The 13,868-nt window shown below is 42.9% G+C and overlaps 1 protein-coding gene across 2 annotated transcripts in view; it reads right to left on the bottom strand.

The window, feature by feature from the left end:
• Positions 1-201: 201 nt before the first annotated feature.
• EDARADD (EDAR associated via death domain) overlaps positions 202-13,868 on the bottom strand; it is a 29,507-nt gene continuing 15,840 nt past the window's right edge. The window contains exons 4-8 of one of the 2 annotated variants that reach the window (XM_083732821.1): positions 11,788-11,849; positions 10,555-10,594; positions 7,601-7,689; positions 2,933-2,981; positions 202-1,713 (exon numbers count right to left, since the gene is read on the bottom strand). In XM_083732821.1, the coding sequence (XP_083588947.1) occupies positions 1,337-1,713; positions 2,933-2,981; positions 7,601-7,689; positions 10,555-10,594; positions 11,788-11,849 (617 nt within the window). In that variant the 3' untranslated portion in view covers positions 202-1,336. The remainder of the gene's footprint in view (positions 1,714-2,932; positions 2,982-7,600; positions 7,690-10,554; positions 10,595-11,787; positions 11,850-13,868) is intronic. The other variant, XM_083732822.1, reaches the window with a different exon arrangement.

Below are 13,868 nucleotides of genomic sequence, written 5' to 3'. Positions count from 1 at the left end.
GCTACTGGCTCTTGACAATTCTCTGTGAACTAAATACTGTATGCAATTTATTTTACTTGCAATACAGGATTGCACACCCTAAAGGTGTTGCTTTATTTAAACACAAATTTATATAATGACTATGTTGTTTATAATACTTGCCCAAAATTAATTTATTAAAGCAGAGTATCTAAACAGCACACGATTCCAAATACAAAGCTGTTCCAAACATAAAATGTTCAGAGTTTATTTTCGTTATGCAGGTTAGAACTTGAAAGATCTGGATGACATCTAATACTCAAGAATACAGATGGGGGGCGGGGAAGAGAAACCAACCTTAAGTCAAGGGAATGCAGTTGCTGATCATAGCTTTCAGAAGCAACAGCAAAGGGAAGCTGCCACAATTTTCTGTATCACCCACTCATAGTCCAGGACCTTTAATTGTAGCAGTAAAACTCAATCTGTATTGACACAAACATAAGGCAAAGAGGACTACATACTCCCACTGTCAGCTCCAGGTTTTGGGAGACCTTCAGCTAGATGCCTTCAGGAACCCCACTCCAAGTAGTCCCACGTCCTTCTTATTACTGTTGACCTTGCCCATCCATTTGTCCTGTCCTTTGGGCCTAATCCACACCCTAAGGTTGAGGATGAGGTGATTAGAGAGTGCTGGTCCCTTTCCTCCTTGCTCCTTTCACTGCCAGCTCACTCAGGGCTGCTAGATGGGTAGCGGCAGGATGAGGGGACTCTGGAGTTGTCAGGACCCAAGGAAGCCCACCTTGGGTGCCCCTAGACTGCTTTCTTCAGAAGCACATGCCTTACTTCTGTACAGTTCACATATATCTTTAGAAGTACAAAAATATATCCCCACAGGAATTAGTGGGCTAGGTTAAATAAATGAGGATATTCCAGTGCTGGTATGGTCTGCTTTCTTCTCTCTATGGCTGAGGCAACTATGTTGGGGTGGAACAGGCCCCAGCAGTACCGGTATGGGCCCTTTAAAGAGGAGTCCAGACCCTTTTCCTTCTTCACTTTCATTATTCTCTCCGCGAAAATGGGAATTAAGTATAGTTCAGTTTGTTTGAAGGAAGTAACTGTGCAGTCAGCCCAAATAGTGTATTGTGGTTGCCATTCTTCTTTTGCTGCATTGAGCTGATGCATATTTAAAGATCACCCGTGTTTTGTTGCAAAGGCTAGGTACACAGATACAGTAAACATGTTATGTTGCAAAAATGAATGTGGTTCCTTTCACTAACAAAGGAAAGCTACACATGCACACTTAGCAAACTGAACAGAGTTATGTTACTCTCTCAATTTTCCACCATAGAAGTAATGTGGACTGGACATTTTCTTTCATTTAGTAGTTGTTCTGATAGGTTCCATGCCGTCTCTTTGGCCATTCTTTTTCCACCCACTTCAGCAGCATTTTCTCAATATCAACTCTTTGATATAATTTACAGAGATCAATCAGCTGCTCCACAGTTCTGTCACTATTCCGTAGCAAAAACTCCAAGGTGGGGCTCTGTTGTTTCTGCTCCAGGAAACACAATTCATCGTAGGTCATTCCCCATTTGCTTGCAAAGTTTCTCCAGTTTTTCACTGTAGGGTGGGCGGGATCCAACTTTATCCTCATCATATACAGCAAGTCCTCATCATTGAGCAGGTCACTGATGGTTGGCTGGCGAGACAAACATAAGGAGCAGGTGCCATTTTCTGTACATGACTTCTTCAGAGCTAGAAGTACAATTATATTGGAGTTATTCCTTAGCTTTGTGGCACATAAAACTCAATGGCCTCATTCAGCTGTACTGATCAGTGAATTGTAGTTTATCAAACTGGGAATGAGCCATTTACCTATGTGCTCCCTCCTTCCCCTCTCCCCTCCACTGTGTGGATTCAACAAAACTTTATTGGTTTCTTAAGTCAAAGTTTCATGACACCAGATCCAGGAAACTGAGATTTAAGAGTTCCCTTCAAGATATAGAGCTGCATTCTAGATATAAAGGCAAGGCTTATCAAACCCATCTGAATTGGGCCAATACTTGCCATTCTGAAAAATAATATGCTTCACAAACTAGGGTTGCCATATCTTGAAGAGCAAAAAAGGGTGCCCCACTCGCCCCTTTCCCCATCTCAGGCTAGCAGTGGCTGCGGTGTGCAGCCCAAGCCTTCAAAACCCAGACATTTCCTTTAAAATGTAAAAATCTGCCCAGATGTCCATTGTCTCCCCAAAAGAGGACATGTCTGGGGTTTTCCAGACATACAGCAACCCTACAAAACTGTTTCTGAAATAAATGAGCATATCTATGGTTTTCTTATGCACTACACAGAGAACACAGAAAGCATACAGACACAGAAAACAGCCGTCTACAGAAATCATTAACCCATCTAGATTGGCATTGTCCATTCTCAATGATATTGGCTTCCCAAAATCTCAGACCATTTCTGTGAGACCTTATTAACTGGAGATGGCAGAGGCATCATGTGTGCAACACATGTGCTCTACTGCTGAGCTCTGACTACCTAAATCCAACAGAGCTGATTATGCTACCATGCTACCTGATGAAGTGGCCTGGACATGCTGCTAATAAAAGTTGTATCAGAACGGGTTAACCTTCCAACTTCCCCAGTAAAAAACAAACAAAACAGGAGCAGGGGCTTCATGCAAGTTATCTAGACAAACAAGTTCAATATTAATATTAATTTTCTGCATGTCTCCACCTTACAGGATCACTTTTAAAAGACACATTGAGCATCCACTAAACATTTTGTTAAAGTCTGATCTAAGAAACTATGATATAATAGAGCACAGTTGTGTAAGATAAAAGTGTTTGGTTTGGGGTTGTTTTTTTATTTTTTTAAATCAATGTAATAAAGATAATTCCCTTTGTTTGCTGGCGGTTCTAAATTCAATCCAGGCACTAAGTTCATTTGGCTAGGGGCACTGCATTACCTGTAGGTGATTCACCAGTACTACTTTGGCTGTCATCATCTTCTTCTGGCTGCAAAAAAAAGTAATGTTGATTTAAAGTCTTGTTCCAGGGAAAGGAACTTTAATTTATCAACCTATGAGGCCTGAATCTAGAGAAATACGTAAGTAGCTATTGCTTTGGGGGGGGGGAGAGATGAACGGGTGAGATTAACCATTTTATGCAAGGCTTTAAATGATTTGGACAAACATTTCTCAGCAGTAAGGTCAGGCCAAGAAGGACCCTGGCGATGGCAACAGATCAGCAGCAACTGCTTGTACTATTACGAAAAGGCTCTAAACCCAGATGAAGCACACCCTTTCCCTGTTTATTTTAAGTTTTAAAGATTAGAGCAATGAGGGGCTTTCCCTTGAGATATCTTCAGGAAAATACAGTTGCCTTTTGTATAGCTTCATTCACCCAAGAGTATCACAAAACACTCCGGATCAGGTCATAAGTTGTGCATGCAAATACAGGTAAACTATGTAGTTATATAAGACACTGTAACCAGACACCTTGCCCACCTACGCTTAACTGCATCAGTAAATCCATTCCAAATAGGCTACATAGATAATGTATGAGCTACGGCCATGGCAACTATGCACACAATGCCTAATCTGTCTTCTGGGGATAATCAGAATCCGCAGAAGGGGCAGGCAGAATCCTACACATCTTTATCTCGGTTGAAAGTCGGTGTTCCCTGCACCATTCTCTCTGGTGAAATGTTACATGCTAATGAGAGAGTTGTAGTCATAATAGAGGGGCTTCTCCCTCACTGGATTTCTCTTTTCCAGTACTAAATAACTTTTATTTATATTATCAGATTTGCATAAACTCTAGACACCAGTCAACTAAGGATTTCTCACTGAAATCCTTGGAAATGTTGCTCAGCTGATATCTGCATCCCAGGGCTGGGGTGGGGCAGGGGGGAAATTTACTACAGTTGTACCTCGGAAGTCAAACGGAATACGTTCCAGAAGTCCATTCGACTTCCCAAATGTTTGGAAACCAAGGTGCGGCTGCCAATTGGCTGCAGGAGGCTCCTGTAGCCAATCGGAAGCCATAGAAGCCATGTTGATCGCCCGGGTTCCAAAGAATGTTCACAAACCGGAACACTCACTTCCGGGTTTGCAGCGTTCAGGAGCTAAAACGTTCAACTCGCAAGGCGTTGGGGATCCAAAGTATGACTGTACTGCCATTACTGTGGTTTTTCCCAGCTCTCCCAAAGTTTTGGCATAGAACTGTAGAGCTGGAAGGGACCACGAGGGTCATCTAGTCTAAGCACCTGCAATGCAGGAATATTTTGCCCAACATGGGACTCAAACCCATGATTATGAGTCCCATGCTTTACCGGCTGAGCTATTAACTATTAAAAACTATTTTAAAAAAACACTATTAACTATTAACTATTAAAAACAAAACAAAAACAAGACAGGATACGATAGTGTGTGTTGCTTCTGGTTGCTGAGACGCTGGTGGACTTTCTCCAGAATAGAGATAGCAGGAACTGATGGAAACATGACCAGCACTGATACTGGCAATCGATTTAATGGGATGGACAGAGAGAAAAGACAATGCCATGTGTTAAGAGAGCCAGAACGCCAGTGGAGAGTCAGCACTGCAATATCAGTCCTTCTATTTCCAGTGTTCAGGCATGAGTGCTATTGCTCATTGTACCCAAAATGGCAGCACTTGTGCACAAAAGGGAAGTATCAGCAGACTTGGGGAAACTCCCAATGTTTGCAGAAGCACAAAAAGTATTTAGGAAGAATCCTAAGTAGGGGACCCTGCCCCACCACCCCAAAACAGCCCAATGGGAACTCAGCATGCCCGGTAGTCACAGAATGCTAACTGACCATTGTAGGTAGGAGAATGCAATAGAATATCCTGGAGGCAGGGCATGGCTGACTGGGAACGGCAACCCTGCAACAGTTTGCTGCTGGTCCCAGTTGTAGTCTAGAATGCTGTCCGGAACATTTAAGAGGATTGTCTGATAATCCCAGAGGCCTGGAGGCATGCCCTACAGCCATCGGTTCTTTACTAAGGACATAAGGACCACCCTGCTGGATCAGAACAAGGATCCATCTAGTCCAGCAGTATGTTTTCCAACACCAGTCAGATGCCTTTGGAAAGAGCTAGACACTAAATATCAAGTATCTCCCACTGTGACCAAGGAAGGCAACTAGGTATCAATCCTGTAGCAGATGAATAAATCCAAGATGAAACTCTAAATGGGTAATCTAATGTGAAAGGGATGGCAACACCTAGCAGAGCATAGTGGGATGTACTCTGTTTTCCAAAGTCAAGTGCATCATTGGCTCATTCTGTTCAACCCTGCTGAAAACTATGGCACCCCAAATTAACCTCTGTGTTCAGATGGAATTGACCTACCAGAGTCTTTGAATCATCTCAACAAGAACACTGTACAGGAAGAATGAAGCTAAAGCAAGATAAAATTAGTATACTGTGTGCCAGATTGGCATTTCAGAGCAAACTGCAAAAGCAGGATAAAATGTTGCTTTGTTTGGATTTATATTAAAACACCCAATTTTGTATAATATCTAAGAATTCTCGCTAAACCCAAGGTGCTCCCCCCTTTTCTGAAAAATGTGCAACAAGACAACAATATGAGATCCTCCCACTACAGTGTGTGTCTGTCATACACATACAGCCCCCTGTCCTTTGTGGTAGTTTAGCTTTGTGTCTTGTGAGCCAGACAAGCAGGCTGCAGTTCAATGCCAGAGTGGTAGGTAGGAGCTCAGCTGTTCCTGTCAAGGCATGCCACAAACTCCACCAATTCAATAAAAGATTAATTCACATGCAATTACTTCTAAAACAACTTCAAATACAGTTGTGTCCATTTTGGTGCATGTTAGTCAGTATATGTTTATACTGTAAGAGAAGTAACCAGCTATTAAAACATTGCCATTTAACAAGATCATTTTTATTGCCTATTAATAAATTGCAAGACCAGACAGAACTACAAATTTGCCTTCCATGAGTTGGAAGATGAGAAAAACCAGTACACCCTAAAGGCAAAATGTAGCTTCTGCAAATACACTGAAACATTTGTAAAGGGAAATCAGTTTCACTACTTTAAAACACACACACACACACACACACACACACACACACACACACACTTCAACTGAAGTCAGAAGCCAGTTTAATATGATATGATGTGTTGTTTTGATGAAGACCTTTTGTTCCCTAAGGGTACAATCCTGTACTCAAGTTCAGCCAGCTGAGGGTCTATAGGATTTGGTGGAAGCACTACTGCATTGAAGAACTTGAGACACACCATTAGCACAAAAATTACACCAGTGAAACCACACCGAATATGCTAATAGAACATTCTACTGGTGAAAGTACAGGAGCAAAACAGCCAAAATGGGATGTAGTCATGGGGGTGGGGCACAGAGAAGGAGCACACCTGCACCAAATCCTCCAAACCACGACCACATCCCCACGGAGAGACCACTTCACACCAGTCCCAAACCTAACACCCAAAAATGGCCTCTGGTTTACTTCCATGAGAAGTGGGTGAGGTTATGTATTAATGAGTGCCTCACCCACACTGCCATAAGAGAGCCAAGAATAGGGTGTGACCCAGGACCTAATCGGACCAGTAGCTAGACCTCAGCATATAGGTTTCATAGTGACATCTAGTGATGCTTTCCTTTGAAGCCTTGATGGCTGGGACTTCAAAGCAAACTGGGGTTTTGAAACAGCCCCTTGCAAACATCTTCTCATGAAGATGTTTACAAAGGAGCTTTCAGACCCCCTTTCCCTCACGTATTTCTTCTTCAAATGAGGGGATTGAAGGCATGCTCCCCTCCGCTCATTAACTAAATAATTGGTGGGAGCACACCTCGTCTGATCAAAGGAACAACTGGAAACTTTACGCTTATTGTTCTTTTGAAGACCCACTATTACCCAGCCCATACCTGACATCATATAGGTAAGGCAAAGATAAAGGACCCCTAGACAGTTAAGTCCAGTCAAAGGCGACTATGGGGTGTGGCACTCATCTCACTTTTCAGACCAAGGAAGCTGGCTTTTTTCCACAGACAGCTTTCCGGGCCATGTTGCCAGCATGACAAAACCGCTTCTGGTGCAACAGGACACTGTGACAGAAGCCAGAGCACACAGAAATGCCGTTTACCTTCCCACCACAGTGGTACTTATTTATCTACTTGCACTAGTATGTTTTTGGACTGCTAGGCTGGCAGAAGCTGGGACAGAGTATGTCAGGAGTGAGGCAGATGGACGTGGCTTTCTGAAAATGGCCTTGTGGGCCAAATGGGCAGGCCTGGAGGACCATGTTTGGTCCACAGGCCAGGAGTTTCCTAGCCGCAAACAATGTGGGAGTTTCTTTGAGAGCTGCTTGCTGCCATATGATCCTGACCACCTGTTAAGGTCTTAACTGGAGACCCAAGGTGCCCATGCTTCAAACATGAGATGGGTGTTGACCTGGGATTGCCTGGAGCTTGAGGGCTTTTCCATGGCTTTGTGTCATCTCTTTCCCCTTTTTATCTTTTGAACACCAAATTAAAACAAGACTTCTGTTGAACTAGTAGTAAGCTGTTGGGACACAATAAATGTTAATTAAGCTTTATGTATCAGCGAAACATGCTACTTTAACAGCTTACCTGTTGTATGAGACCCGAATCAGATGTCAGGCTCCTAATGTTAACAGATGCTATTTCCAACGTCACTTTTTCTGTTTGGTATTCGTCGTCTAAAAAGGCAAATTCTGAAGTGTTAGTCACATTCATCTCTCACCATCTTTGCTTACTAAAATTCAGCTAGATTATGACAACAATTTATATATCAGGGCAAGAAGCCAGCCGTGCAGTTCCACACATACTAGCAAAACCAGCAATGGCTTGCCAAGAGCTCTACATATTGCAAAAGAGGCAATTTATACTAGGGGGCACAACATCCGGTTCACTGGCTCGCCACAACATGGAAGCCATGGATTAAAAACAACAACAACAACATCCCACTCTGTGCATGTGCATTATGAGTGAAGAATCACCACCATTTCGTTATGCTAAACACCTCTCCCAAAACATCTGTCTTACTCTTATTGCATTTAAAGTTGCATTTAAATACCCAGTCCCATTTGATTTGAAAGAAAATGCTCTATCAATCTTGTCCGACTTTCACAGGATTTGGCAGGGAACGGGACTTTGTACTATTCATGCACAACTCCAGTCTTGTCTACTCAATTTTAAGATGCCGGGCTTGACGCAATGAGAGACAGAGGAGAAGCAGAAGGCACAGGCCACAACTGCGATAGAATAATAAAATGTTCTATGGTGTTGCTGAGGCACAGCACTCATTCTGCAGCAATTAATCCGATGGGCCAGCTAACAGGCACTTTAAACTATATGTAAATCACAGCTGCCAGGGAGCAGGATTGTGCCTCTGCAGGTGGACAGTTTAACTACCAACAGAAGCTTTCTTCTCAATTCAAACAGGAGCATGGTGGGGACATTCTTTTGGTCTGCACCACTGCATGTCCTGCTGTGGCCACAATCCTGCTCCCCATGCAGGATTGTGAAAACAAGCGTTTTCATTGAATTCATGTACCTAATGTTACACACAGTTTAATGTTACAGCAAAAGTGACACCAATGTTGCAATTCTAATCACATTTACTAGGAAGTAATGAAGCTCTTTTGGCATGCATTTAGAATGTGTCAAACCCACCTTTCAGGGCATAACCCTTCCAAGACAGTTTACATGGATTTTCTAAAACAAAATCACATAAAACAAAATTTCCAAACAACCCTCTAATTAATGAAAACTTTTATTGGATATCAAATTAAACATTCTTGAATGAGGTCTCTTGACGCCCCAGGCTGTCTGGAGTGGTGGGAGGCCTGGTTGGGACTTGCCTGTATTGTGAGCTGTTAATGGTGCTGTTCCCACCGCAGTTCCAGACTCTCTACTGCTCAATGGGATTCACCTCTGAATACTTAAGACAAGCTTAAGCCTAAACTGTCTATTGCCCTTAAAATATAATGCTGCTCCCTTCTGCTGTTGATGGGGAGAGGGCAAAAATTGATGTATGTGTGTTGCAAAAGGCAAACAGGAGCAAACCATGCATGCATTTTATTTCTTAAAAAAGATGTTCACAACTTCTGGTGATACAGAAGAAGGCTGGGGTCGCTGGAGTGAAGATCAGGAGAAAAGGCAGGGCAGGGCATCTAGCAGCAGGGTGACTGGGGGAAAGGTGCAGCCAGAGATCATAATAGGCATAACACACTTTAGACAGAGACACACTTTATGCACAAACACGCAAGAGTTTAGGTGGTGCATTGGCAGTGGGGGAGAGCATGGTGAGGAGCTGGGGTGGGGGGACAGAGTGATTAGAGCAAGGGTAGGCAACCTAAGGCCCGGGGGGCAGATGTGGCCTTCTCAATCTGGCCTGTGGACAGTCTGGGAATCAGCGTGTTTTTACATGAGTAGAATGTGTCCTTTTATTTAAAATGCATCTCCAGGTTATTTGCAGGGCATAGGAATTCATTCATTCCCCCCCCCCCAAAAATATAGTCCGGCCCACCACATGGTTTGAAGGACGGCGGACCAGCCCACGGCTGAAAAAGGTTGCTGACCCCTGGATTAGAGGGTGGAAGGGAAAGAAAGGGAGACTAGGAGAGGGGAAGAAAGAGCTTAAGGGCTGGGAGAGCAAGAAAAAGCGAGCATAGAGTGGGAGGTGGAAGGAAAGCAAGGGTACCCATGGGGATGGGGCAGAAATAGCAAGGTTAAGGGGTGGAGAGAGATATTTTAGGTGCTGCAAGAAAGGAAGCCATCTTTCTTTCCAAGTGCAGCAAACAATAAGAGAGGTCATTCCTTGGTCTCTGCTTTAAACCAAGCAACCTGCCTGCTCCTTCTGCTGCTTTCGTCCAAAAGTGATGTGTTGTCTAAGCTCCTCTCAAACATTCCCAGCTCTACTGGGGATGGAAGCTGGGACCTTCTGCAGTCAAAGCAGATGCTCCACTGCCGAGCTACAGTCCATTCCTCTGTGTGAAGGCACTTTCGCACACAGATTGAGGGACTGCCAATTTCACTTCCAGCAATATCCCCATAGATTGCCCTGAGTCCCACTCGCACTCCCAAGTAGCATCTTGGGCAGGACTGGGATGAGAAGGGATAACCTGAATGTGATGTTCCATGTGTGGTCACTTGGTATTCAGACAGCAATTAAGTGTTTTAAAAACAAACTTTTCTACATTGGCTTTTGAGACATTTCAATGTATATTTTCCACATCAAGTGACAACCACACTTATTTTGCATAGTTTAGGAAAGTTTTAGATAATTACAAATATATAGCTACAGTGGTACCTCGGGTTAAATACTTAATTCATTCCAGAGGTCCGTTCTTAACCTGAAACTGTTCTTAACCTGAAGCACTACTTTAGCTAATGGGGCCTCCCGCTGCCTCCGGAGCATGATTTCTGTTCTCATCCTGAAGCAAAGTTCTTAACCCGAGGTACTATTTCTAGGTTAGCGGTTATTTCTGTAACCTGAAGCGTCTATAACCTGAAGCATATATAACCCGAGGTACCACTGTACTACAATTTTCTGCACTTACCTTTTGGTAGTGCTGTATCTTGAACAGGGTACTTGTTTGTCTGTTCAAAAGATGGGGAGACAAAATATACCATCAGATATATTTTGACAAACTTAATTGTTGTCGCCTTGTAAAACTGTCTTTTTCCATTCCTCTATATCAGGCCTACCAAACTGAACAGAGTATGAACTGCCATGTATGGCAGCTTGCTAGGTACTCCACAATCCTCCTGTATCCGCAGTCCCAGACAGGAAGGAACATGGAAGAAATAAATGGAGCTTTGTTAAACCCTTTAGTGGGCTTCAGAAGCTAGGAATCTGTCTTACACCGAGTCAGACCATTGGCCCATCCAGCTCAGTATTGTCTACGCAGACTGGCAGTGGCTCTCCAGGGTTCTAGACAAAAGGGGGCTTGGCTTGGACCTTCTGAATGCAAGGCAGATGCTCTACCACTGACCCACGACTCTTTTCCCCATGGCGGTGGTCTGAAAGCTTCAATAACAGATATAGAAATTGCAGAATCACAGATGTCATGGAGCTGCCACTGAAAACAGCATCCCTCTCTCCTTGTAATGCAACTTGCCCCATACATTGGCTTAATTATTCTAAGCGTTTCCCTCCCTGTCCCATTTCACAACATATGAGAAGGTATCATACATAGGCAGGTAATAGAATTAGATGAATTATGCATTGTGATGGGAGAAGGGAGGATCTCAGTGGCCTGGTTCACATGTCACAGTAAGCCAAACTATGGCTTCTGAGAACCATGAGAATGTGTAGGTTCCCCAAACCCAGGAATAAGGTTCAGGTCTGTCCTCCTTAACCATGACGGTAACCATAGATCAGACCTCAGTTATGCTTCAAGGTTTAAGAGGAGAGACCTTAAGCACAGTATCAGGTCCAGATTACACACCTTGGCTTAGCTGCCATGCTTCACTGTGCTGGGTATGAGCAGCAACTTCAAACTTCCAGATCCAACAACGTTCCCATGGTCCCAGTAAGCCATAATATGTGAACTGGGCTTATGTGTGGTGCTTGGTTTTGGTGGCAGCTCCCTATATTTTAGAATGTCTGGTTCTATTCTGAATTCATCCATTGCATAGTTGGTACAGAAACATTTCACCAAATGTCCTGCAATACCAGGGAATTATGAACCTGTTCTGACAGTATTAAAAACAATAAAATGGTAACCAACATTTACAATAATTGAATTAACGGTTACATTTCATTACAATACATTCAGGAAATTACATACTTCTTCTGAGGATAAAGTGCTAGGGTCTGTATCTTCTACTGGCTCTTTCATTGCCTGATCTGCTGGAAACAAATAAAGGAAAGTTTTAATTTGTGTTTCTCAACATCTCCAGTCTACTTTAATTGCCTCCATTGTATATATAGGCAACTGTTAGTTTGTAACACAAAGGAATGTTTCACATTCTGGTTTTAAAATTGTTATTCTAGCAGAATAAATCATCATAAAATCATATGCACTTACATTTTTCTATAACTTTAATGAAAAACTATCATCTGCCACAAGCAGTTTTCACCAAGAGTAACACAAGTGCATTTTAGATGGAATATACCTATTCTGATGAACCATGTTTGCCATGTTTGTCAGATGAAAAAGATGACATGTGCCTGCACACTTCCTCCTTGCACCTCCCGTTCTCTTCTCCTATTTTTTTAAAACCACAGTTTCCTGTGACATCTGAACTGCCAAACTTAGTTTATGATATTTCTTATATCATTTTGAATCATCTATGTATTTTTTGTGTTGTCATTTTTATTTATCAGCTAAGGAATCTTATATTCTAGTTAAACCAAGAGTGTGAACAGGCCACTGCTATGCCATGAATAGGGCCAGGGCGCAGCCAGAAGGGAACAACAAACCACATTCTATCCAGACCACAGGCTGAATTTTCAAAAAATAGGTCATTGGCAACAGTTTATAAAACAACAACAAAACATCATATTTCCCCCAGAAAGGGTAAATCTGGATTAAATGGGGAACGGGGATATGGGCTGCAATTTTAATGACAACATGTGAATACTGCAAAATACCTGCATGCATCAAAAGCACCAATCTCACTTGCTACTATCAGAAAAGCTGCAGCTCAAACAGAGGGGCAAAAAAAAAAAAAAGAGTATGGAGGGGTGGCTGGAAAGAAAGTCTCCCCCTCCCAGTTCCTGGCCATCAAATTTCTTGGGCCTGTCACTTCCTCTCAGCCTGCCTCAAAGGATTGTTATTATGACAAAAGATTATATGTACTGTACTTTCCTGTGAGGATTGTACTGTGTGCCTTGTTTGCTATTTAAATTGGATCCAAGACCAGGCCTAAGTGCCAAGGGAAGTAAGGAAGAGCCAGGTATTGCTTTGGCAAACAGCCCAATCCTGTGCATATGAACTTCAAATGAAGTCCCCTGAGGTTTGAGATGTCTTATTCCTGAATAGACTATTTGGAACACCAGAATCTGTAGAAGTGGATTTCTGCTGTATGTTGCGATTTAGTTTCTGTTCATTAGCAACAACCCTTTGTACTGTATAGCCATTTTGAAGTTGAAGCAATTGAAAGCTTGGATCAAAGAAATTCCATGCTCATCATCCTATCAAACTAATTATAAAGTTCTGAAAGCCAGCCTGAAAAAGATAAGCAAGAATAGATAAGTATCACTCAAAGCTAGAAGTACTGGATACTTTTCCAGTCCTCAGTTCACCTCTAATTTCCTGGTGCACTACTAAGCTTAAATATGGTTCCATCTCAGCAGTATCAAAACAAGCAGCAGAGCAAGAACTATCTTTACTCTGATACTTTCGGATGAGGTTCTCAAACAGGGGAAGAAGCATCCAGGAGATGGGCTATTCTGAATGGTGGGGTTGCACTCCTGGAAGAAGCAGGTTTTTGTAGCTTGCGTGTGGCTTTAGTAGCTTGGAGTACTCAGGCCCTATTTCCAGCTCTGCTTGGTTCCCCAGCTTCTGGCCTCTTCTGGACACAGATGACTAGGCCACAGTACTCCATGCTCTGTTAGACTGGATTACTGCAATGCAATCTTATGTGGGGCTGCCCTTGAGGAGACTCCAAAACTTCAGCTAGTCAGATTATTATTGGCTGTGGTTTCTATTCAAACTCATATAAGCCCTGTTCTAAAATAGCTGCATTGGTTGCCAGTCTGTTTACAGAATTAATGAAAGGTGCCCTAAAGAAGTTAGGCCCCAGATATCTGACAGACTGCTCTTCCATACAAACCCTTTTGAGTGTTTGGATCAGAGCCCTCTTGGTAGCTTCACTGCCCTTAATGCTTTTGTGTGTGTGTGTGTGTGTTTTGGCGGGTATCTGC

The sequence above is a fragment of the Podarcis gaigeae genome, assembly GCF_964106915.1.
Source record: "Podarcis gaigeae genome assembly, chromosome: 3".
In the NCBI taxonomy this organism is placed as follows: domain Eukaryota; kingdom Metazoa; phylum Chordata; class Lepidosauria; order Squamata; family Lacertidae; genus Podarcis; species Podarcis gaigeae.
Note: the sequence above shows the minus strand (reverse complement) of the source record. Positions and strands in the feature narration are given on the sequence as shown.